The sequence below is a fragment of the Corapipo altera genome, unplaced genomic scaffold (assembly GCF_003945725.1).
Source record: "Corapipo altera isolate COAL_440 unplaced genomic scaffold, ASM394572v1 230, whole genome shotgun sequence".
Classification (NCBI taxonomy): domain Eukaryota; kingdom Metazoa; phylum Chordata; class Aves; order Passeriformes; family Pipridae; genus Corapipo; species Corapipo altera.
Window position 1 is genome coordinate 996495 of NW_020885002.1, and position 24302 is coordinate 1020796.

The window sequence follows — 24302 nt, forward strand, 5'->3', positions numbered from 1 at the left end:
CAGCTCATGTTCCTGACATGATCTTCCCGTGTCATTGTAATGTGTTTCACTTTCTTGTAATTTAAAATAGACACAAAACTCTGTGAAGTAGAAATAATCAGAAATCAGTAGTAGTGCCATCAGCTTTGGTGTTAAAGACAGTATTATCTTTACTTTGAAATGTGTTATCAAAATGAGAAGAAATGTTTTAAACGTGGATGTGGGAGTTTGTTTGTTTGTTTACTTAACTAGGAGGTAGATATTAGCTCTGGAACATAAAACTTACAACTGAGTTGGGTCCCACATGTTTCAGTGTGATTGGTCCCTCCAAATATTTGGTCTTCTGGTTTTTCTGGTTAATGTCCTGGAGTCCTCAGAGATATAAGCAAGTCATTTCCTGATGGAAGGAGTTAGGCTGTTTATTGTTAAGTTACCAGCATCCACCATATCCACCATACTAATGGAAGGTGTTTCTGCCCATGGCAGGGGGTTGGAACAAGATAATTGTTAAGGCCCCTTCCATTCTGTGACTCTGTGGTATTTACAGAAATGCCCTGACAGTAAGATTTTCTCCTGTTTTGCACCAAGCTGCCCATGACTGTGCCTGATAGCTGTTCCTGTGCTGAACTGCTTTCCTTGGCTAGTGTGGAGATCTGCCTGGGGTTTCTGTCCTCCTCCAAGAGCTTGTGGAGATTCCCAAAGCCTACTGCTACCTGAAGCAGCCTTGGGACTACTAGATTTGTTTTAGTGGATTGAATCATTTGACATCCATGGGAAGTCAACATTTTTCATGGCTTTAGCTGAATATTTGGGCCAAAGACGTCTTCTGGTTTGATTTTCAAATTACACTGGTGAGCTGAAATATTCCTTGCATTTAATTGAGAACTTCTAGTAATGTTCTGTCCCGGGGAAGCTGAGGTAACAATACTCTAAAGAGGTTATGTTGCAATTGATTTGGATGGGTTATAGTTTAATTTAATTTTTTTTCCTGTTTTCTATCCCATGAGTACACCACTGAAAGTCTAAACCTGTCTTTCAGTGAGGGGTTGACAAACAGGAGCTTTTGTGTTTCTCACCACTTCCTCAGACATCAAACCAATTATGGTTTGATGGTGGAAGTCTTCCATAACCTGAACTGAGTTTTCGGATACACAGAATGTAGTAGGATTATGCTCTAAATTCGTATTTCTCTATGTGGTTACGCTTCCTAAAAGGTGATTCACATAGTATCAGTCAAAATAATTCCAGAATAATACTTGCAGCATGATGGGGTATTCTGTGAAAATAACGCAGAGCTTCTTTGTTGATATGCAGTCCGTGTTTCATACCTTTTTTAGCCTAGAAATTAGTTTGGTTAGGTTATAAGTCTCTTTCTGTTCCTTTTCATATCATAAGCCTACCATAAATCTGTAGGCTAACTCACAATGCAGATTTTAGACCATCTGTCATTTCTGGAATATAATGTCAGTGCTGCTAAAAAAGCTTTTTCCCACATAAACATCCCCCTCTCCAGAGTCAGGAAAAGCAGCCCTTCCCATCTAAAACGTACCATTTAGTTTTCAAATTGCTATTTATTTGGCTTGGGAAAAGGCAGAGCTCTCGAAGCAGGAACCCCAGGTCAGTACTGGACAGGGAAACCATCGGGGCTCACAGGTGCTGAGCCCTGGCTCTTTGGAGCAGCGAAGCTGGGTGCAGATCTGACCCGGTCACACAGCAGAGAGTGTTTTCTCCTCTAGCAGGCACAGATTTTACTGCCCTCAGTGTCACACTTTGATGAATTATTTCTCCGTCCCCAGAAGGTCCTGTGCCAGCGCTGGGAGAAAGCTCAGAGCCGCGGGCTGCTTTCTCCTGCGGTGCTGCTGAGCTGGAGCACCGAGAGGGGAGGAGCAGCGACAGGGCAAATGCCTCCGGGGAGGCCCACGAAATATTATCTCTTGCAGGCAGCTGCTGGGAGCCTCGGGCGTGTGCCAGGCACAGTGTTCCTGTCAAACACAGCTTCTCTCCATGGGGCCGGGCCCCACACCAGCCCTGCACACCCTCCACGCAGACCCGCTTTAAAACATTGCCTCGGTGACAGACACATTCCCCTCGTTCGTCAGCGCTCTGGGCCTGGCAGCCCCGCTGAAGGCAGCGTGAAGTAGAACAGACCAGCTTAGTAAGCCTCTACCTGCGATGAATTTGCTTCCTAAAATAGCTGCAGAGCCGTGGGGTATTTTTATAGCAGCTACACGGGCCTTTTGTGTCCTGAAGGACTGCAAAGAAAACTTTGAAGCTTTGGCTTGTGCGTAAACTGATGCAGTTCTGCCTGAGTTTGAAGACAGCCTGGAACAGTAACCTTGGGGAGGGTTAAGTACCTGCCTAATCTTGACCGGGCTTTAAATATGATACTTAAGAGTGTCAGTGTAAACATAACCCTGTGAGACCTTTCACTGCTGGTAGTTTTAGTGGGAATGTCAGATTTTAATAGGCATCACGTGCATTATCATAATAAGCCCAATATTTTACCAGGTCTCTCCCTCAGTGGTAGTGTTATTTTAGCATTTCTGTCTTCCTGTAACAAGAAGTGGGGGAAAAGGGAAAAGTGGGGATAAGTTTATCTTCTTTAGACCTATCTGAACATAGGATCTCAACGTGAGTAAACATAATAGTTCACAGAATCATTAAGATTGGAAGAAACCTTCAAGATCATCTAGTCCACCTGTCAACCCAGCACCACCATAATCACCTCTAAACCATATCCCCAAGTGCCACATCTAGACACCTCTTGAAAACTTCCAGGGATGGTAACTCTGCCACCTCCCTGAGAAACTTACTCCAATGCCTGACCATTCTTTCAGTGAATTTTTTTTTCTAGTGTCCAATCTGAACCTCCCCTGGTGCAACTTAAGGCCATTTTCTGTCATCCTTTCACTTGAGACATGGCAGAAGAGACCTTTCAGGTAGTTGAAGAGAGCAATGAGGTCTCCCCTGAGCCTTCTCTTCTCCAGACTGGACAACCCAAGTTCCCTCAGCTGTTCCTTATAGGACATGTACTCCAGGCTCTTCACCACCTTTGTTGTCCTTCCCTGGACATGCTCCAGCACCTAAATGTCCTTTTTTGAATTGAGGGTCCCAAAACTGAACACAGGATTCAAGGTGTGGCCTCACCAGTGCCGAGTTCAGGGGGACAATCATTGCCCTGGTCCTGCTGGCCACACTATTGCTGATACAGACCAAGATGCCTTGGCCTTCTTGGCCACCTGGGCACACATTGGCTTCATGTTCAGCTGGCTCTCAATCAATACCCACAGGTCCCTTTCTGCTGAGCAGCTTTCAAGACACTCTGCCCCCAGCCTGGAGCGCTGTACGGGGTTGTTGTGACCCAAGTGCAGCTGTGTGACAGCTCCAGGCTGGCCAAGCCCACTTCCTCCACCCATCCCTGCTGCCACGTTGCTTCACCTGTTTGTGCCTGGCCATCTTCCAGCTCCCATGTGAGGAGTGCCCTGGATGGGGAAAACAAAAAAGGGCCTTGTCAACTGGAGAGCAGTATGTGCTGCTTTGGGAAGATCAAGACTGCTTAAATTAGAAGCACCAAGGACAGCCCTTGACTTGCTATTTCTGCTGGAAGGACAGTCAGGGTCCCTGTGCCCTGCAGTTACACCAGGAGGAGCGATTGGGTTTCCTCAGCCATTAGGTTACATTAACCAAGATGAGGTTTCAGTTTGCTCCTTAGTAGCCTGGCTGGGAAGTTAGAGGTGGATCTGGATGGAAAGCAGAGTGTCTTTGTGTTAGACACCAAGTTGTCCTTGGCCTGCCTTGGCACTGTGGGTGTGCATGGTGCTTTGGAAGTGCTGATGAGGACAAGGACTGAGCAGGTCACCCACCAAGGCGGTGCAGAGGAATGCTTCCTGAAGCAGAGGGGTGTGTGGGGTGACTGTTAAAGTGGAGCTTTACACCATATTGATACCTGTGGAGTCAGTGCACGACTGGCTGAGTGACATGGGCACATCTGCTCAGTTGTATTTGGGGACTGAACCAGCCCCACAGGGATATTTGATTCAGGCTGCAAATGAGTGAGCCTGATCTGTCTCAGGGGTGTGAGAACCCAGCGCTTTTCCTTGGGGGATATTTTTGTCACTGGTATTTTCAGAGTGTATCGGGATGTAGGTCTTGCATGGCCAGGTATCCACATCTCCTGGGGCCCAGGGTGGGGATGGCATCAGCTGTCACCCTGAGGGAGAATAGGTAAGTTCCTGACTTCCCTGGAGCCACCTTTCTGTTGCAAAATGACCACAAAGAAACTACAGGAGCCACCTCCCAGGGCATATCAGCCCAGAACCTCCTCTGCAGCTGGTGCTTCCTCCACCCCAGTCCCTTCTTGAATATCAGGCATTTGACCTGTCCAGGGGCTCACATTAACCCTTTCCCTGGCCTTGTGCACTGCTTATTTTCACATCCCCGGCTGCTGGATTTAAACTGGGAACCTGTGGTGCAAAGACAGTGACGTTTATTTTTAGTCTGTGGCACTGTGTGAACGTTAATTAGGACTGATAATAAGGAACACAAACCTATTGGCACCCTTCTTGGTGGCTTCAGCGAGGAATCCTGGTATGGTGACAGCTCAGCTGCTGCTCCATGTGTAAGAAGCTCACCCTAGCCAGTGAACATATTGAGGAAATAGGAAATATCTCAGTGATTCCCAACTGTGTCCATCTCTGGGAGCAGAAGTTTGTCATCTTGGCTGCTGTGTGCCAATGAAATGGAAACATTAGTTATTTATGGGCAAAATAAGGGCTGTTCTGTTTGTGTTGGGGTACTAAAATGTTTTAAGTGTTTGAACACCGCTGGTGGCATGGTAACCAGAGGAGCAAAACTTGGGTGGCTTGGGATGTAGACGGCACTGTGCTGGTATATTTGTAACAGGTTACAAATACACAAAGCCAGAAAATATCCCTGTGGTTAAAAATGCTCAAGGGAGTGAATGTGCAGGCGTTTCTGGAGGTAACCTGAGTCCTGGTAAGTACTCCTGAGACTCGCTGAGAGTCTTTCCACTTATTTAAGTGGCTGCTTTATGGAATGATAGAGTTAATTTTGCAGGTAAATAACTTTTCCTTGGGGAAAGCGGTATCACCAAATCATGAGAACTCATGGGGGCCCTCCCAGGCTGGGGTAGCAGCTCTGAGGCTGATCCCCAGGCTATAGCCTAGATGCTATTAGGAATATTGTCACATCTGGGATAGCCTGTGCTATGTGCTGGTCAGATCCCTGTGCCAGCAGATCAGGAGAAGGAATAGAAGGATATAATAGCCAGGGCTGGCTGTGGCTGTACTGGTACATGGAGACAGAAGGAGCTTTGGTACTGGTGCAGCTGCTTCCCTGGAATATGACATGCTTTGCTAAAGAGGAACCAACAGTCCAATTGCTTTACTATTCCCCTGATAATCAGGAAACCCCACAACATGGTAAGCTTCATCCTCTCCTGTCTTATTTAGTGATAAACTTGAATAATGAAAACCAAAACCAAACCACAAATCCTACCTAATATAATTATATAAACAAATACAGTTAGTCTGTTCCACAAATTACCTCCTGGGTTTCTCACCTTCTTTTGGCTTCATTGTCTTGACTGAGTTGAGCATCCCCTTCCATTGCTTCGGGAAAAGGAGAAAATAATTTCAATTATTTGTTTATGTTGTAAAAAACAATTACAGCCCAACAAATACGAAGATCCCTCATATGGATCTTCCCCAGTGCTCTTCCAGACACTTTCCTTGCCCTTCTCCTTTCCCCTCCTGCCTCCACTGTGTCCCTTTTGACAAAGAATGACCAGAAGCGCATGTAACGATCCAGACTGGGGATTGCTGCTGCTGAGGTACCTAATAGGATTATAAGATTTTCAGCATTAATCCTTATCCTATTCTTTAGGCAGACTAACCTTTTCCTTAGATTTTTGCCTTCTGTTGCACAATTATTTGACTCTTCAGTAATTTCTTTACAGCTGCTGTTTTGTCCTTTTTCAAGGCAGTTGTAATTGGTGTAGACCTCCAGCATGGAGCAGTGTAAGGGCTGTCAGGCTGCTGTGGTTATTTGTTTAGTGCTGCAAGTGAGCTTTTCCTACCTCACTGATGGATGTCACCACTTCCTTTGCCTTTCCCTGTACCCTCAGGGTATGTGTTTGCTTTAGCCCAGGCTGCAGAACATGTTTCTGTAGCTTGAAATGTGGCAATTACTACCTCGAGCTCTGGGAGGTTTGGTGATCAGGATATCTGCTTCTGCACAGAGGGTAAGGGGGCCAAGGCTTTCCTGGGTACATAGCTCATTCAAAGGAGCTTTGAAAGATGGAAGTGGGTGGGGAGTGGGTTGAACTCTGATTTCCTAAGGAAATGAGACTTAAGCAGTCTGTTTTTTCCACTGCTGCTAGTTTTTTTGGACCTGCAAAGTGGTTGTGGCCAAAATAGATGGGTCAGAGAGGTCTTGAATATTAAGTTTCTACATTATTTCTAAGAATTAGCTGCTGGATAAGAGATTGTCTCGTAGCAGTGTCCTCCAGGAGGTGAAAGCTGCAGTGTTGACTCCATGGGTAGGTCCCTGATTTGGCTGGCCAGGCAGACAGTCGGTGCAAGTAAAACCAGAGTCACAGCACATGTGGGTCCCAGGGCAGCTGGCAGCTGTGGGAGGGAACTGAGGGCCTGTGCTGCGATTTTGGGGATGTGTGAGGAAAGCTGAAGGTCCTGTGGTGTGGTTCAGAAAACACCAGGAGTGTTGCAGGAGATTATAGAGATGAGGAGGAACTAGGGAATGATACGGTTGGAATTTTTATGGCTGGGCCTCTCAAACTGTGGGCTGTCAGGATAACTGCCAGGGAACAGCTTGTTTTGGAGGTGATGGGCTGATTTGCAGTGGGGAGGGAGAGGAGCACAGGAGCCTCCAGGGTGTGGGAGAAGACACACAAGGAACAGCAGAGGAAGAAGCTGGTGGCACTGCAATCATTAAAGGACAGAAGGGCCTGAGCTGGGATGTGACAAAAGGCCAAACCAACTGCATTTAGGAACAGGCACAGAAAGCAAAGTGAAGTTACTTCAGCTTGGTAGGCCAAAAGGCTGGGGGAGGAGGGAGCAGGGGAGAAGTTTAAACACTGGTTCATCCCAATGGGGTAGAGACCACACAAGGGAGGTAGAAAAGAGACTTGGACAAGGAATGATTTCGTGGCCTGGGCAGAGGGACAAAAGATCAGCCTTGGGTTTGTGTATAGCGTGCAGGAGTGATTTGGCAACAGTCTGAGCACAGGGATGAAGGAAGGCAGGAATCAACCATAACTTGAATTACACAGGAAGCTTGGATGAGGGGGAAGCAAGAAGCATTGTCTTCAGCAAGGGAGAGGAACTGAGAAAAGAGATAGAGGATTGATGTGTGTGTTTGAATTAAATCAATTGTACTCAACCCTGATCCAAAGCCAAGTGAAGACAGTAAGTTCAAGAGACTGTTTGAAATATCTCTTTGTGCAAGTATTTGTCTTCAAAACTTTGAGTATGCTCTAGAGAAATGCCCAGACATCTTTCATCTTCCATTTGTAGGGTGTACCCAGAGGTTAAGTGATCCCAAGCCGCATAGTAAGCCACAGCAGTGACAAGACTGGCTTCCAACATTCCTTAAAACAGTTTTCAGTCTGGTAGACCATAGCAGCAATAAATGTCCATATATGCACACACACACCACAAGGCAAATCAGTGAAACTCTCAATCTCCAGTTTAGGAAGAGCACATCACCTTCTTAACTGTCCCTTGCTCTGCATATGCAAAATTATTGCACAGTTTCCTTCCCTCACAGCATTTTTTTCTCAGTTTTTTTTTTCCTCTATTTTTATTGTCTGCAACTAATTCTTTTCTAGTGATGCTGTAAACTGTTTTTTTCTTCAGGATCCAGGGACTTTCTGTTGCCAGCACAAACTGAGGAAATGAATATCAATCATTCAGTGATTATTTGCAGGAAATAAAAGCGTGAGATAGCAGCCAGCCCAGGCCAAGAAGGAAGGACAGCATTGCGGTGCTCTTTATAAGGAGAGCCAAAAATATTATCCATGTGCTCAGCTGTTTTCTGAATAATGTGAAGCTTTCTTCCTTTTGTGAGCTCTACTTTCTCTGGATTAGGTCCTGCTACGATTGAACTTGGAGTATTTGTTATTAGCCTCAGTGAGAACAGGATCAGGCCATTGTCTGTCTGTCTGTCTGTCCTTGCCTTAACCCCTGTTGCTGTTTGGTAAGATACTGCAAGGGACAAAACCACATTTGGTTTCCCAGATTGTCTCTGAGCGTTTGTGTCTGATCCTCGCAGATAGCACAGCCCCTGTGGGTGGAATAGGTTCAGAGCTGGCTGTTTGCTGCAAAGCTTTTTGAAGCCAGTGTGAAGCCTCTGTAAAATATCGGATCCCCTCACTCAGTAGCTGCTTTTCTGAAGTCTTCATTGCACTCCAGGTTCTGCTAAGCTATGCTACGGTGAGCATGATGAATAGCAGGCAAATTGCCTTTGGTCACTGCTTTGGAAATCAAGATGTGTGTTGGCTCACCCCATTCTTTCATAAATACCTTCTTGAGCTACGGGAAGTACCGTGGAACACCATATCCCAGAGTGTTAATTTTTAATGTGTTATGCACGTAATGGACTTGACTGTAATTGTGAGTCCCACGGCACACAGTCACTGCTGGCAGGAGGGAAAGGATGACTGCAGGTCTGTGTGCCTCCACAATTAGGGACTGAAACATTGATCATTTTTATTCCCAGCAGCAGTGGAAACAGTTGTACGAATTTAAAGCAAAAGCTTTAGTGGAAAAATGGGTACCTGCAAGCCAATAAACATCCCCCTGCAATCTATTAAATTTAGACTTTGCAGCATCATCCTCCTGGCACTGAATAAAACCGACTGAAACCTGGGCAGGGCAAAGTGGTTTTGACAAGCCTGTGCTTATGTCCAGAATAATCCAAGCGAATAAGCATGTAGGCAGTGATGCAGAGAGGAGTTAGTATAAAAAATTCTCAACCTTTTTTTCTCAGTAGTGCTATTTTTAACATACAGATCCTTATTTCTTTCTTACATGAAATCTTGAAGCTGACAGCATCCCTTTCAGACTTGCAAATGAAAGGAAACTGTCTGAAAGAACAGCAGAGCAGGGATTTTTAGGCCTGATTCTGTTGGTATGTCTTGGTTGGCAGATTCTTCCTCCTTTGATGAGCCCAAATTGACTTTAGTGAACAGTGCAGGATTCTTCCCTTTATCAGGTTTAATGTAGGATAAGGCCTCAGCATTCAAACCCTTGTGCCAGGAGAACTTGGATCCTTCTTTATTGTCTGCCAGCATTTCAGAGTATTGAACAGAGGTGGAAGGGATTTTAGACAAATTATTCTCATTTTGCCCTGCCTCTGAAAGCAATACTCCTACATTCCTGGTGTCACAGTAGGTTGTTTTGAAATCAGATTTTTAATTTCCTTTTTAAAGTGTGGTGGCCTTGGTTTGGTTGTTTTGTTTTGTGTGTAACTCATAGAGTATGACCTGTGGAGACCATTCTGAAAGGAAATTCATCCTGAATCTCTGCTCTTCATTCATGTCACTGGCAATAGTTTCTCTGAATTCAGTGATGCAAAATCACTCCTGTACTGTACTTAGTGCACTCAAGCTTAAATCAAATCCTAACACTTTTTACTAGTGCAAAAAACACATTTAAAACACAGGGGGAAAAAATAGTTCTCTGTGACAGGAAATCAATTTAATCCATTTATTGTTTATTTGTTTTTTTCCAGGCTTATATTTGGCACACTTTACCCCGCATATTATTCTTACAAAGCCGTGAAATCAAAGGACATCAAAGAATATGTGAGTAATGAGGTTTGTGGCTGTGCTGTGGGTTTGTTTTCCAAGATTGCTCCTCACCACATTGTGAAGGTGTTGCCCGTGTTCTGAGAAATCTCATAAACCAGTGCAAGGGGCAGACTGGCCTGAAGGTGAACTGGCTGATTGCTGGGCACAGATCTCAAATAAGGAGCCTTAGGTTTGTGCTTCTGGCTCCTCTGCTGAGTGGATGTGCTCCCTGACAAGTGTGTGCTGTTCCTCTGGTGGTGCGAGCTGAGCTATATACAGCCGACTTAAAAGGCATTTGGCATCCAGAGCTTTGTGTGCTCTCCTTTGTTTCTGAAGAGCAGCATAAATCAAAGCCTTTTCAAAAAGCCTTGAAGCTTTTAACTGCTCATTCAAAACAAGGATCAGAGGAGGCAACTCGAAGCACATAGGACTGAATCCTCAGACAGAAACATCCTGCCTTGCAGAGCGACCTATTTACAGGCAGGTCTGGCAGCTGGGTGTGCTCTCTTGTCCTTTTGCTGAGAAATCTTCCCTGGGCCCTGGTTTCTAAAGGCACATTGGGGCCATCAGGGAAAGTGATGTGTGGGAGAATCAAAAGCACTTGCATGCTGTTGGGGTCCTGTAGGATTTGTAGTGCCCTTCACAACCTGAGCTCTGTTGACTTCACTGAACCCAGCTCAGCCTCCAGATCTTGACTCTTCAATCCTCTCAAGATCCCAGAGATGACAAGCCCATTTTCTCCTCTGGGTAACAGCATAGATGGCTATCCCATTAAGTCCTTAGTGCAGGCTCAAGCTGGGACTCATTGTGGCTGCTGAGATTTTTTTTTTTATCATTCTCCTCTGTCAGAAAATGATTTTGGATAATTTGAGGTCATAAGTATAACAGAGCACAGCAGATACTTCAGGCAAAGTATCCCTGCAGCCCTTGCACAGCTAGGCTTGAAAATGCTCTTTGCTTGAAAATGCTGGAGACGTGCATGAGCATCCCCAAGTAGTGTCTGCTACTGGTACTTCATGTTTCCACAGTCCCTTTCCAGAAAGTATTTTGCTGAAGGGTCCAATTCCTGTTGGAAATTCAGTTGCGAAAGAGGAACTCATATCAGACGCATGAGGTCATGACCCAAGTGTGAGAACAGCTGATCTAAGACCTGGTCTGCACTTAACAATCGATTTTAGTTCAAGGCACCAGTTGTGGCAGTATGTCCATTAGGGTTCAGTTAAAAAAAATAATAGATGAAGTAGTAATTTACAGTGACAGAACCTTCGTTTATTAGTCAAAACTTATATCGCTTTAGGATATTTTGTTTTCTGCTGGTAATAGTCATTTTGATAAATGTTGTTCTGGGCTGATCCAAGGCCATCCACAGCAGGTCTTGGTTTATGTTTTAAAGTTTTGCTGGCAGTAATGTCTGAGAGAGCTGTGCTGGCACTGAGGCTCTGAGGAGTTGCAGTTATGTAAAAAGCCTGGCAGAAGCTACCCTGGGAAGAGAGTGCTCTCAGGCATTTGACAATGCCATTATTGCTGTAACACTAAATATGAATATACATATAAATATAAATCCCAGGAGAGCAGTTATGTAGCTGAGTGACTGGTGCTCAGGGAATAATTCGAGTATCTACAGGGAGATGGAGAGAGACTACAGGTACTGTTTCCACTGTACTGGGGAAAAGATGGAGAAGCTGTTTCTGAGCTGGTGAGATCCAGATTTGTTGACATGTCCATCCTCCCTTCCCCAGAGCAACATCTGGTGTAGGTATCCTGCTTGTACTGCCTTCTTTCCAGCCTTCCCTTGCTTTATTGCAATTATCTCAACCCTAGATAACACAGTCCAGTTCTTTAATTCATGGATTTTCATGGTTTTTGGTTCCTTAAGCTTTCCAACATTCCAGCAAAGCTGCGTGGGGAACTCTGTTTTCAAATATACCTAATTAAAAGACAATTTTCACTTAAATTAACAATCTTTGTCATACTATCTCTTTCCAATCCCAAGAAGAGCCAAAACTACATACATCAGAATAGTTGAGCTGTGCTTCTGAATGCCATTTAGTGCTCAGAGACAAAAATCCCCAGATTCCTGAATTCCTCGAGATATTACAGTTCACCTGACCAGGTCATGGTTCCCAGAGAGTCCCTCTGTTGTTGTCACCCCAAAGGACACCATCCATGCATCAACCCCACAGTGGAGTTTCCCTAGTTGAACACAGAGACAGCACAGCACGTGCTTGCACTGCCAGTGTGAGGTGAAACACTCTCACCTAAGCCCCAGGTAAGGGATTTGAGCTAATGCCCTTGCCCTTATCCTTGCCCTGTGCTCAGGGTGTGGATGGGAGCAGGCACAGCCACTCAAGTGCTGCACACTGGTTTAGGAATTGTAGTGAGTTGATTTTCTCCTGAGCCCTGGATCATGGGATAGGCACTCACCTCTTTACCTCTCCCGGGCTATAGATATTATGTAAGTAATTACATTTTATCTTAATTGTAGTTTGGCCAACACCCTAATATTAACATTTGCCATTAAGATGAGCCAAGTGAGACTTTTAATGCCCTATGATAGGGCTGTGGTGCTCTGCTGGTCAGTGGAGCTTCTGTAAGGACAGAGTCAGGCTGCTCTTCTTCTCCTCAGACCAGTCCTAAAAGCCACAATCACTTTCCCAAGGGCTGTGGAAATCTGATGTGGGTTATGTGCTGAAGTGAAGGACACTCTGGCACCTTCAAGTCCACAATGATTGCTAAATACATGAGGGAAAGGGAGGGGGGGTGGCTAAGAATTTCTGTGAGAGTTATTTTGTGCACTTGTGCCTCTAAGAGATAGTTTGAGGCCTTTGGGGAAAAATGAACCAGCTACTGTTTTTGTTTCCCAGGTCAAATGGATGATGTACTGGATCATATTCGCGCTCTTCACAACAGCAGAGACCTTCACAGATATCTTTCTTTGCTGGTGAGCACCAAAGGGGGGAGGATCTTTGGCATGAGAGAGAAAGAAAATGGAAATGCTTACAAGGGGGGAAAAAAGGGACACAAAGGTGCACTGACTCCTGAACACAGGGTTAGCAGCTTCAGGTGCATAGAGGTGTTCTGTCTGGAGGAGCCACACTTCCTTTCCCAGTGCTGTCATAGGAAGAACAAGAAAGTGGAAGTGCTCAGTGATATCTCATTAGTGAGAAATCATTACAAGGAGTCTCAGTCCCTTCCTGTCAGAGAAAGGCACAGCTGATTGCCCAGTTGGATGCTTGCAGAGGTTATCACATAAACAACAGTGGCTTCAGTTACAGGCATAGTTCTGGACTTGCCTGGCTGTATCCTACAGTAAATACACAGACTATGGGGGTCAAGCACAAACAGCCCTGCAACACAGGCTTTTTTATGTTGCTGTGTGGGTGTTGTTCCTGGGATGTTTTGCTGTTCCTGGCAAGGCTGGGTTTATGGTTTGATGGAGAGTAGTTAACAGTCCATAGTGATGTGGGCTTTCTGGTGCCAGTGAAAGGATTCCTGGTTATCTGTCAAGATGAGAGCACATAGATGCCCAGTTATCAGATTCAGTTCCTTAAATTTGGATGCTCAAGTTTGAAAGTGTTTGTTGCTTGCTTGCTCTTTTTAGCAAGGCCTTTCTCGTGGAAACCAGTGAGATCAATTAGACTTAAGGATAAAAATTTAACTGCAGAGCACGGCCCTCACTTACAGGCTGTTCCTGCATGCCTCCAGTGAGTCTTCCAGACAAAGGGAATCAGGGGTACTTGGCAACATGTCAGATCTGTTGAAAAGGAGATAAAAGACATTACTGTCTATCTAATTTGCATGCAGATCTACCTCCCCTGTGTTCATCTGGAACTGTTGTTTTTGGAGGATGTATTATGTGGGTCTCTCAGGAGTTGTGACAGAGGGCTTGTCCAGCCTGTGAAATCAAGTGTGCTGTGGAGATCCTCAGTGAGGTGGAAGGCCAACCTGGCACATCCATGCTCAGAGTGGAGCATCACAGAGGCCCATTGGATCAGACCAGTGACAGTGCTGTGTAGCACAGCAGGAGCCTGTCTGGGTCCAGCTGGGCTGGGCCACTGCCTTCACAGGTCTCTGTGCTGCTCTTGCTGGTCCCTGCCTACAAAGGGTAACAATTGTTCATAACACTGCTGGCAGCAACCTGCCTGCCCACATGAGGATGCTGCTGGCTGGCCACTCTTGAGCTCTGGGCTTTGTCCTCCAGGAAAGAGTCTGGATAGTTTAATCTCAGGATGTCCCTGACTTGTTGTGACAGCTAAAACATGACCTGTTGTTAGTTAGTGTCCTCTGTATTTTACAGTACTACCTAAAAGTCGTGTGGATCTGCACAACAAAAGTTCTTGTAGTTCAGTTTCAGTCAGATAAATGTTATCTTAAAAGGAGAAAGGCAGAGAGGTGAAATGTGCCTAAATATATCCATGAAATATTGATTTGCTGGTTTGGTCTTTGCTCCCTCACAATGACTGGGGATACTATGAAGGCAACACCAGTGCTTTTTGCATGTAGAAAGCTTCTCTTATCACACCTAGAGTCTCTTCCAGACCATTAAATAATGATCCTGATAACCAAGTAAAGATTCACCCACATTCTTAGTTGAGATGTGTGCAAAGGTGAGTGAATGTGTTCTTTGGAGTCCTTGGTAAGCAAAAGCTGCCCTGAGCTAGACTGGCCAGTCCTTTCCTATGCTGAGCATCTCTAATTAAGGGCAGTGGTTAAATTGGGAGTGGACAGTAACAGCTCTTTTTCTTCCAGGTTTCCATTCTACTATGAACTCAAAATAGCTTTTGTAGCTTGGCTGCTGTCTCCGTACACAAAAGGCTCCAGCCTCCTCTACAGGAAATTTGTCCATCCAACGCTGTCTTCAAAAGAAAAGGTAATCACAGGTGCCTTGGTCCTCTCTGGGTGGAGCAGAACTACAGTGTGTTTACTCCAGTCTCTGTATCACTCATTTTCCTGGAAGACTGAGAGTTACCGATTCTCTTCCTTCATCATTTGATCACCTCCTTTTGATTGGTGCTTCTGTTTTTCGTGGTTGTTGTGTTTTTAAATCCTGGCATCAGTTCAGTGCACTCACATGTATTAACTCATCTTTGTGCACTTGAAGTTGGGAGGGAGGGGGATAAAAATACCTCCTGAGCTGCTTTACATGTACTGGCTGAATATAGCTGGAGAACTATGTTGTGGCTGGATATGACAAATAGAGAAACAGGGTCTGGCAGCCAGGACTCCTCTACTTTGTTCCCAGCTCTACCTAAAACATTGTGCAGCAATGAGACAAACAACCCAGGCAGTCTAAAATGGGCTTAGCAAACACATGCCTGGCTGGGAGACATAATATGGTGAAGTAAGGCATGTAGTATGTTGAGGTCCTGGGTTAAAAAATGTCTTCCTCAAATTAGTGATGCTAATTATGGGAGGGGGATGTTACAGCTTGGATAATTTGCCTGCCTAGGAGATTCCTGTGGCTGTGAATGGGGCATTGTCAGGTAGATCCATTTGGCTCATGTGAATACATGGGCCAAGTATAGCTATTGGTCACATATCAACATGCAAATTATTGAGTTTCTGACATTGGCAGCTTTGGAAATGAAAGCTCTGTTTAGGCACAGGCAATGCATGAACACTTGTATCTTGGTATCCAAGAAGGACAGTGGGGGTCAGTCCCCTGTCTCTCTGCTTCCTGTGAACTTCTGCTTACTCTTCTCACAAGTTGTCTCATGCATTTTGGGTTGCCACCTCTTAGCTGCTGGGAATAGGAAGAGTAGAGAGACTCCTGACAGCCCCCAGTCCCCACTAACCCAGCAGTCCAGCAGCTGAGTACTGAAGTTGTTGTCATCGTTATCATCCAGACTCCTGTGTCTCGAGGGAGGGAGGGAGAGGGAAGGAACTTCTATGACCGTTTCACTGCATAATGAGCAGCATCAAAGTCCAGAAGCTCTGGGCCTACCAGTTCCATGGGCATCTGAAAGTGAGCATTACAGTGATTGCAGAGATGTCTTGGATACTTCTGAGACTACCAGTGCTGGACACAGGGCAATAGAGCTTCAGCTGCCCGGAGCCATCATATGATTATTTTTAACTATGGGACAATCCAATTTGTCTCTAGAGCCCATAGTTTTCAAGTAGCTCATGGTCCATGCTGCCCAGGTGGATCTCTTGCTTCTAGGACTTGGTGGTGGTGGTTTCACTGCGCAAGTTTATTACAATTTTGGGTCCCAAATTTCCATTCACAGAACAAAGAGTTCCCAAAGCCTGCAGTGGGAGTTACTGTTCCCCTGCAAACTTTCCTCTTTGCAAACACTGACTGTGAACTTCTCTCCAGCCACGGTGGAGGAGATGGAGGGTATCTACTCCTCCCTAGAAGATTACCTGGCTCTACCAAGAGCATGAGGCTGGGAGCATAGTCTGAACTTGTCCTTCTTGTACTTATTTTTTGTTTGTTTTGCTGTCTGCTGTGACAGGAGATCGATGACTGCCTCATCCAGGCAAAGGACCGGAGCTACGATGCCCTTGTGCACTTCGGGAAGCGGGGGCTGAACGTCGCGGCCACGGCAGCCGTCATGGCAGCTTCAAAGGTAAAGGTGCGGGCCAGGATGGTGACTCCTTAACATCTCATCTGCATCCACTGCCCACAGCAGCCACAGTGTGGAGGGGGAGAGGTGGTGGGCATAGGGATCCTCCCACTGGTTTTGTATAGTGACCTATAATTTGTGTGTAATTCTGAAGTTCGTGAAGGCTGACAGTTCACCTGCAAGGCGATGTACCCTGCAGCATACCTGGTGTATAATTGTCTGCAGACATGTTTGTGTAAGAGTGAATGGGAAGTGGCATTAGTTGCTTTTGGGGAATGGGTGTGTGAGTGCTGTCATCTGAAGGGCTGTATCATGTACTCTGTTCCTGGCTTAGAGCCAAACCCAGAAAATAGCTGTCATCTCTTGCTTGTTTGCTTGTATAAGAGCTGCCAGGACTTGATAACTGCATTTTGTGGTCCTGCCCTCTGGCCATGGGCTGTCATGGCTTAGGGTCGATGTGCACAGTGACTATATCCTTGTTTTTGGGGGTGAGACTTGTATAAAAGACATGGCTACAAGGCCTGTTGCAAAAGGATAGTAGAAACATATGAGCAAGGTGGGTACAGGCATTAGGAACAATGTGAGTTGGAGGAAATTATTTTGCTCTGCCAAGTGCTTTTCATATCACCTCAGACACATCATTTTAGTACGTCTTGGCCTCTTCTTCTGCAAAAATGCATAATACATCCTTAGGAGGCCAAATACCATGAAGTCTATAAAGCCTGTTCAATGCAAGGTATTATAGAGGTGGGGAGCCCAAGGGGTGTGCCACGTTCATGTGGCACATGTGCAATATAACAATACCACACGAGTCACAGGGTTGGCAAAACCAAAAATTAACTCCCTTTTCACTGCCAAGCATCGTGCAGACTGTGGTTGTCAGGCTTGGTACAGTTCTTCTCCTGAACTGTTGTTCTTCAGTGGGGAGGCTCTGCTGACCCAGGGGCTGCTGGATAACCCAAACTTGGACTGAAACCTGGGATAAGCATGGAGCTAAGGCAGAGCTGTGTATCGTATGCCCAATAAAACCACATTTGTGTGATGCCTCCATGGCACTTAACACTTTTGCTGCTGCCATGGAAGCCTGAAGAAGTCACACCATGGACATAAATAGGCTCTGGGAATGCCTGTTTTGCAGCACTGCCTTTGCTCTGAGCCCCTTCCTACAAGGAGCTGCAGAATCTCTGTGCTAGAGCTGTTTTTAGGACACAGTGAGAAACTATATGTGAATCCCAGTGGAATTCTGGCTTCTGTTTGGGTAGCTCCTGAATATGAGAAGCTCAACAGTAACCCAAACCCACAGCACCAACCTGTTTCTCCAGCAGGACTGCAACAGTGTTTTCATCAGCTGTGGAACTGGAATGAACAGTCAGCATCACAATTTTTCTTCCCACTGTTCTGTTTTTCTGGTGTTTTTTCTTAAGAATCTCCCTGCCCTGCAATGTGGCTCCAGTGGCAAGGGGGAAAAGGGGGAAGAGTCTCTATGGTATAAGGAAGCTGTTGTCTTGCATGAGTTGATGAAGCTCCCCATTCAGTGGTGGAAGAAAGCCTGTGACTCGTGTGGTATTGTTATATTGCACATCTGCCAGCCCAGCTGGAGAGAAAACTGTTAAGACACTGAAACCTGTAAATGGACCAGAAGAGTCTTTCCTGCACACTATTTTGGGGAGGGGGAAATGACATGTTAATAAGACTGAGAGGTTGTTATTGAATAGATTGATTGACTTTTACCCCAAAGCAAGGAATGTTCATGTATTTCCTTCAGTCTTGACATTTAAATTACTCTTGAGTGTCTGAGGGAAAATAGGACTCCTGGCTTCCTTCACTGCTTCAGCTTGTGGCCTCCAACAAGTTGCTGGTTTCTGTGTGCCTCAGGGTGCAGACCCAACAGAGGGAGTGAGCCACTCTGACAGCTTTCCTCCTCCAAAATGGAGTAATGCTCCTGCTCCCAGTGGCACCAGCACTTTGAACCTCCTCAGATTATCTCAAATATGTCTCAAGTGCCTGAGCCAGCATAAGGGAAGGGATGGAGCTGCATTGTGAGGAGTATGGCCACAGGAAAGGAAAGCAAGATCATCCCTTCCTGGCCATGGGAAGCAAACGGATTAACTGTGCTGCTCGTGGAACTACATCCTTGATACATTTACACAGGAATGGTTAAAGCAACTTCTGTCCCTTGCCCTTCTCAGATGGTATGTGCTGTCTTTCTGGCAGGGAGAACTGACTGGTGTGAGTTACAGCCTGATGTGTTGCAGTACAGAAGTGCTGAGCTGGCGTTCCTCAGGTATTCAGGATGTGATTGGGCAGGTGTGGACATGTCTCCACGTAGCTGTCCCTGCTGCTGTGGAGGGAGCTGTTTCCCAGAGAGGAGTGATACAACAGGCATGGGTGGGAACAGTTTCTGTTGCCCTGGTTTTCAGCTGCTGTCAAATATATGTCAACGCCCTCACTTGCTCACTTGAGGAGATGTAGCAGAGCCAGATCGTCCTGCGTGAGAGAAGTTTAAGTGACTAATTTTCTGGAAAACACTTTGAGCAGGCAGATGCCAGACCAGACTGAAGTTCTGTCCTTAGGGGGAAGTTTCCATGGAGGGAGGAAATAAAATACTATTTCTGAGGCTTATCGTGACTTTCCCAGTGCCAAGGTTTAAGGGTATGCACCTACTCTATGGTGAGTGTTGAGTGTAGATGGGAAATTGAGTCCTTCATTTGGGTTCAGCTTTTAAAGGACTGCGTTAAAACTGGAACCTCTAGAGATGACCATCTATTCAGAAGCACTGAGCTCCTGCAGCTCCCATGGAAAACGTGGCTTTTACCAGCAAGTGAATGTGAGGATTATTTCCTGCTTCACTTGGATTAATGGATGAGGAAAAGATGCTTTTATGTTCAGAAATGGACTCAGACTTTGCAAATCAGCATCTTCTAGTGGCAAAACACAGTGAGCTTCTGAGCTGAAAGGGTACTCTGTACAGACCTGTTTTCAGTAAATTAGCTTAAATCTAAAGGCTCCTGTGCCTGGACATGAGTTTCCCACTGTGCGTAGCCTGTCCTCTCCTTTCTGTCTGAGCTGTGGTAACTGATCTTCTTGTGCTCCCACAGGATCCATCATAATCTTTTGTCTTTCATGATAAGATCTTTGGGCAAGGCCCATCTCTTCATTCTTTTTATCAGTTATATTTTTTTAATCCATTCTGTTTATCTATCATTTTTATTCATGCAGCACAATGCATCTGGCTCTCTGCTTACCACTTGTGTGTGACATGCTACTACTTAGATATTTACTGCAGGCTGAAGTGCTGCAAAGCTGTGCACAGCCACACCTTCCCTATCTCCGATCCCCTGGCCCTTTCCCTTTTCTATCTTAAATAGCCTGTGGTTTTTGTTAGCCAACTGCAGGCTCGTCCTTCCCCTCCCCCTGCTCCCTTTCCCAACTCTGTTCTGTTTTGAAGCCACAGTTGTGCTAATGCTGGCACAAACCTCTGCCAGTTCGTTTTACAGGCTGAGGAGCTGCCAGTGTCCCGAGCACCCCGAGCCTGCCCGGCTGGCTCACTTGGGGGCTTTCTCTCTCTCCAGAGAGTCTATTTTTGATGCTCACTAAGCAGACAGAGCACTGGATATCTGGTCTTATTACCCGTGCTAGGGGCTCAGCAGAGATCTTTTCCCTGCCCCCAGCAGCTCATGTCCCCACCAAGGAGCATAATCTCATTTGGGACTCTAATCCTGTCCTCATCGCCTGGTGATTCTATCACATGTGGTGACTTCAAGTGGGTCAGTCCTAAGTGGTGGGATTAGATGACGAAGCAGTAAATCCTGCTGCACTTTTTTGTGTTTTCAGTTATTTCCAGCTAGTTCAGCCATTCCCACTCCCAAAGGGCCCTGGGCGCTGGCTGCCACCATCTTTCCAGCTCACTGCTGGGGAGGAGAGAAGCAGGAAAGGATCCTGCTTTTGGACCATGGTGGAAAGGGAGCAGCAGCAAGCTGTTACAGCCCAAGCAGTGGGGCAGCTACAAGGCCCTGGCCAGGCAGTGGATCCATCACATGGATCCTGGGCATAAGTGTGGTTTTCATTGGCACCAGTCAGGTTTCAATGTAAGCAGCTGGGACACGTCCGCAGCGAGGAGAGGTGCCGATGCCTTGATGGGAGCACCAGCCTTCTCCAACACACTTATATGTACTCCCTTGCAGCCACCATGCTCCCAGCACTTCCTTGTCCTCCACCTGTCACTCTGAGCTTCCTACAACCTGCTGCCTTGCCCTGTCCCCAGTCCCCAGTTCTTCTATCCCTGCTTGCCTTCCCTGCCCAACCCTGACATTGCCTCCTCTGCCTCTACAACCCATCCATCACCAGTTTTACACCCTCCCCCAGCTCTCTGACCCTCTCTTTCAAGCTCCTGGGATTCCAAGATCCTGTTTGAATGTATCCTTATTCCCCACCCTGAACAAACCAATTCTGCCAGTCAGGCCAGTGTGTTTCCTCACCCTGATTCCAACCACTTAACCATCCCCAAATTGCAACCCCAACTCTGCTTTTCAAAGGAGGTCCGCAAAAAACATCCCACTGCCAACAGATCAGTGTAACCCAGGGGTTTCTGGCAATGTTCCTTCCTCTGCCTTTCTCCTGCCCTTCTGTGGGCAGGGCAGGGACTGGTGCAGAGCAGCTGGTGCTGTGGCCCGTTGTGTGCGCCCTGTGCGCAGGGGAGCGGGACACAGCGTGGCACTGGCAGTGGGTGCAGTGCCTTGGCAGGAGAAGATAAATGAGGTGGAGGGAGCAGACACGCATGACTGGTGTCAGTGAAAAGCCCATTTGTGCCTAATAAGTCTGAGAAACAGTCCAGGAGCCTTTCATGCGTGGGGAAATATGGCTTGCGGTGCTGCCGGAGCCAGCAGTCACTCCGGGTATCGTTAAAAGGAGCAGGCACGCGGACAGGCGGGAGGGCTTCCCTGAGTGCATCCTCCTCCTTAGCTAATGCTCTGGAGTGCAGCCTCAGCACTTCACAAACCACCTGTCTGGGCTGGCATGTCACTCCTATTTTCACTTTTGGGCCTGGAGGGGTTGCAGCTCCACTGCTTTAGGGGCCCAAGAAATTTATCATGAAGTTTCCCAGTGTATTTGCTGGGGTTTTTTTAAACCAGGGCACTGGAAGGGAAATGCTGGTGATGATTTAAGTTTTTTCCTCTGTGGACAAACAGCATTTTTAATTAATTTCTAGTATCTGGTTGACGTAGCCAGTGCAACTGCCTGAAAGTCAGTATTTAGATCCCTAATTTTCCATGGGAATTGAGACTTTTTTACTGTGGGAGTTTGGAGCAAAAACTTGGGTGGGAGACACAGGCTGGCTTCTGTGGCATGGCAGTGGAGAACTGCACTTCTACTTGAATTGGGAAAGAGGGAGGCAGAGGGTGGGGAGCATCCTTTCCTTTAAGACGCTGGATAAAGCCTCTTTGTAATGATTAGATCCAACTGCTTAGAGGGAGAGTGTTCCTATGCTTACTGAACACATGGGAGCACAGTTCTGACCAGTATACTTAGTACTGTGCCTGTGATGGTCACACCATGTGCCCCAGTCAGTAACATGGCCAAGAGCTGCACAAGTCAGGAGTGATTTAGAGTTCACAGTTTGAGAAGCCTTTGGGGACACATTAGTGTTATCTCAGAGGGCCTGAGCTATGTTGCTTTTGAAAGCAGCTTCCTTTAAAGGATTTCTATTTGGGATCCAAAATCAAAGATCTCATGGCTGAGCTATGTTGCACCATTAAAGAGGAACTACAAATTGCTTTCTTGAAACGTATGGTAGTGTGCCACTGATCACAGTATTTAGTGAAGTATTCTTGTCAGGGTGCGATGTATCTTTCATTCCAAAGTCTTTAAGAATCTGTTTTTCACAGACCTATAAAATCCCAGTGCTGTTGGAGCTACAAACCAGGTAGGTGTTTCCAGTTTCCCTTTCTTTTTGGCTCCTTGGTTGGTGTCTCAGAGAAGCAGACAGCAGTCAGTGAATGCACAGGACAGCAGAACCAAACAATAAATTTGTACAGAGAGACCAGGCTGGGAGAAACAATAACAAACAGTTCCCAGGAGAGGAAATGAACTGCACAAACAAAAAGGGTGGATGAAAATAAGTTTCCACCATGAACATTAACGTCAGCTGGTTTCCCTTTGAGTCTCTAATACTGTCTGGCATCTCCAACCCAGGTGGTTGTTCCAGACTAGGCACAGCACGCAAGCCCTGGCCATAAATAAGGATGTTGGTTGTAGGATATTTGTGTTCATATGGTGGCAGAAGCAGTTTCCTTCTTCACTCAGGCCTTGTGCTGATGGTTTTGCTTGGGGCCTGCCTGCAGCCAGGCACAATAAAGCTTCTGTGTGCAAACTTCTGCTCACTGCCATGAGTAATTCCCCAGTGTTACCCTACTGCGGGGGAGACCTGTCAGTCACCAGGACTAAAGTGACTGCCATGTATCCCTCAGCTAATCCTTGTCTAAATTAGTCATTAGGCCAGACACTTAAGGGTTTCTCCAGTGGGAAGCATCAGTCAAGCACAAGGAGTAGAGCGGCAGCCCATTGTGTTTATAATCCACTTTACTCTTTAAACACACTTAGTGGGTAACACCTTGTCAGCCGGGGTTAGGGAGTGGTTTCTCCATCTCTGTGGGAAAGCTGAGGAAGGGAGAACCTGTGTTTAGAGGTGTAGTCCACAGGTGGGTGTCTCTGCTTTTTATGTGTATGTGAGTCCCTGCACATGGTGCCCAGTGTCATGCTCATGTCTCACCTTAATTACTTATGCTTCAAATAGACCTTATTCTCAAAGCTTTTATGTGTGTTGCCACAATGGCTCTCTTTTTTCCCTTGCTAGGTCTCTCAGCTACTTCATTTACCCTTCTATTTGGACCAGAAAAAAGGGCAGGTAATCTGCTGAGTGCTTGCACTAAACCCTAACTAATGTCTGCTCCCCGTTAGACTAGTTTGAACCGTGTTCAACTGAGGTTGGTCTGAGGCCACGTGCTGTCTCCTCCCTTCCAGTGGGTAGATCCTGCGTGCTGAGCTTTAAAAGCCTGTCCTTGATCTTATCAGCAAAATGCCTTCTAAGTCCTCTGCTGGCAATCAGAGAGAGTCCAGCAGCCAGGCAGGGAAAACACATCTAACTCAGGTGGTTGCTGCTGCTGCATTGGCCAAGCTGCTGTGTTTGCTGTTGTGTTCTCACTAATGGATGAAGGGAACCTGTCTCCCACTGCTCTGATCCCTATGAGGATGGTTGGGGTTGCAATGGAACTTGTGAGGCCAGGATGTCTTACAGGTCTGGTTGGGGCAGTCCTACTGACATCCTGGGAACATGAACTACACCTTGTAGTGGACATTGGCAGGATGGAGGCTGTAACATGCATGCAGACATGTCTGCTAGTGTGGAAGAGAACTACTAACCACAGCTACAGCAAAAACAGGGGAGAACATTAACAGGTTTAGTATTGTGCTGGAAGTGTGCTGAGCGTGACTTAGTGTTCCCTTGCTTGTCCATTAACTTCTGATCCTAAGATGCAAAAGGCCAGGAGGTGCCATCCTGCATTAACAGTGATTGTATTAAAAGCTTCTCTTTTGTGACTTGGCAGCTTTTGGTTCCTGGTTTGTTTCAATTCAACATGCTGTGTCATAGTTTCCACAGCTGCAAAATGGAATTTGTAGGTATTAGAGGTGTTGTGAAGCCTATAATAGTGTGTACAGAATTCTTTCATATTTTCAGGCTGAAGGAATGATAAAATCTTGACACTGTTATATGTTTATATTTAGATTATATTTAGTGGGACTGTTATATAAATGGCAAATTTTTAAATTATGTGCTTAAATTTATTTACTTTAGCTTTAGCTACCTGTGTATATGGAGTATTTATAACAAATAATTCCACTGGATGTAAACACAGTTTTTCCTATAC

General features: G+C 46.1%; 1 protein-coding gene across 11 annotated transcripts in view; it reads left to right on the forward strand.

Annotated features, from left to right (window-relative positions):
* REEP1 (receptor accessory protein 1) overlaps positions 1 to 24302 on the forward strand; it is a 67870-nt gene that overhangs the window by 17256 nt on the left and 26312 nt on the right. For 8 of the 11 annotated variants that reach the window (XM_027667145.1, XM_027667148.1, XM_027667149.1 and 5 more), the window contains exons 2-6: positions 9751 to 9823; positions 12673 to 12749; positions 14558 to 14678; positions 16267 to 16380; positions 23231 to 23281. In XM_027667145.1, the coding sequence (XP_027522946.1) occupies positions 9751 to 9823; positions 12673 to 12749; positions 14558 to 14678; positions 16267 to 16380; positions 23231 to 23281 (436 nt within the window). Of the gene's footprint in view, positions 1 to 9750; positions 9824 to 12672; positions 12750 to 14557; positions 14679 to 16266; positions 16387 to 23230; positions 23282 to 24302 lie in introns of all 11 variants that reach the window. The other 3 variants (XM_027667156.1, XM_027667147.1, XM_027667146.1) reach the window with 2 other exon arrangements.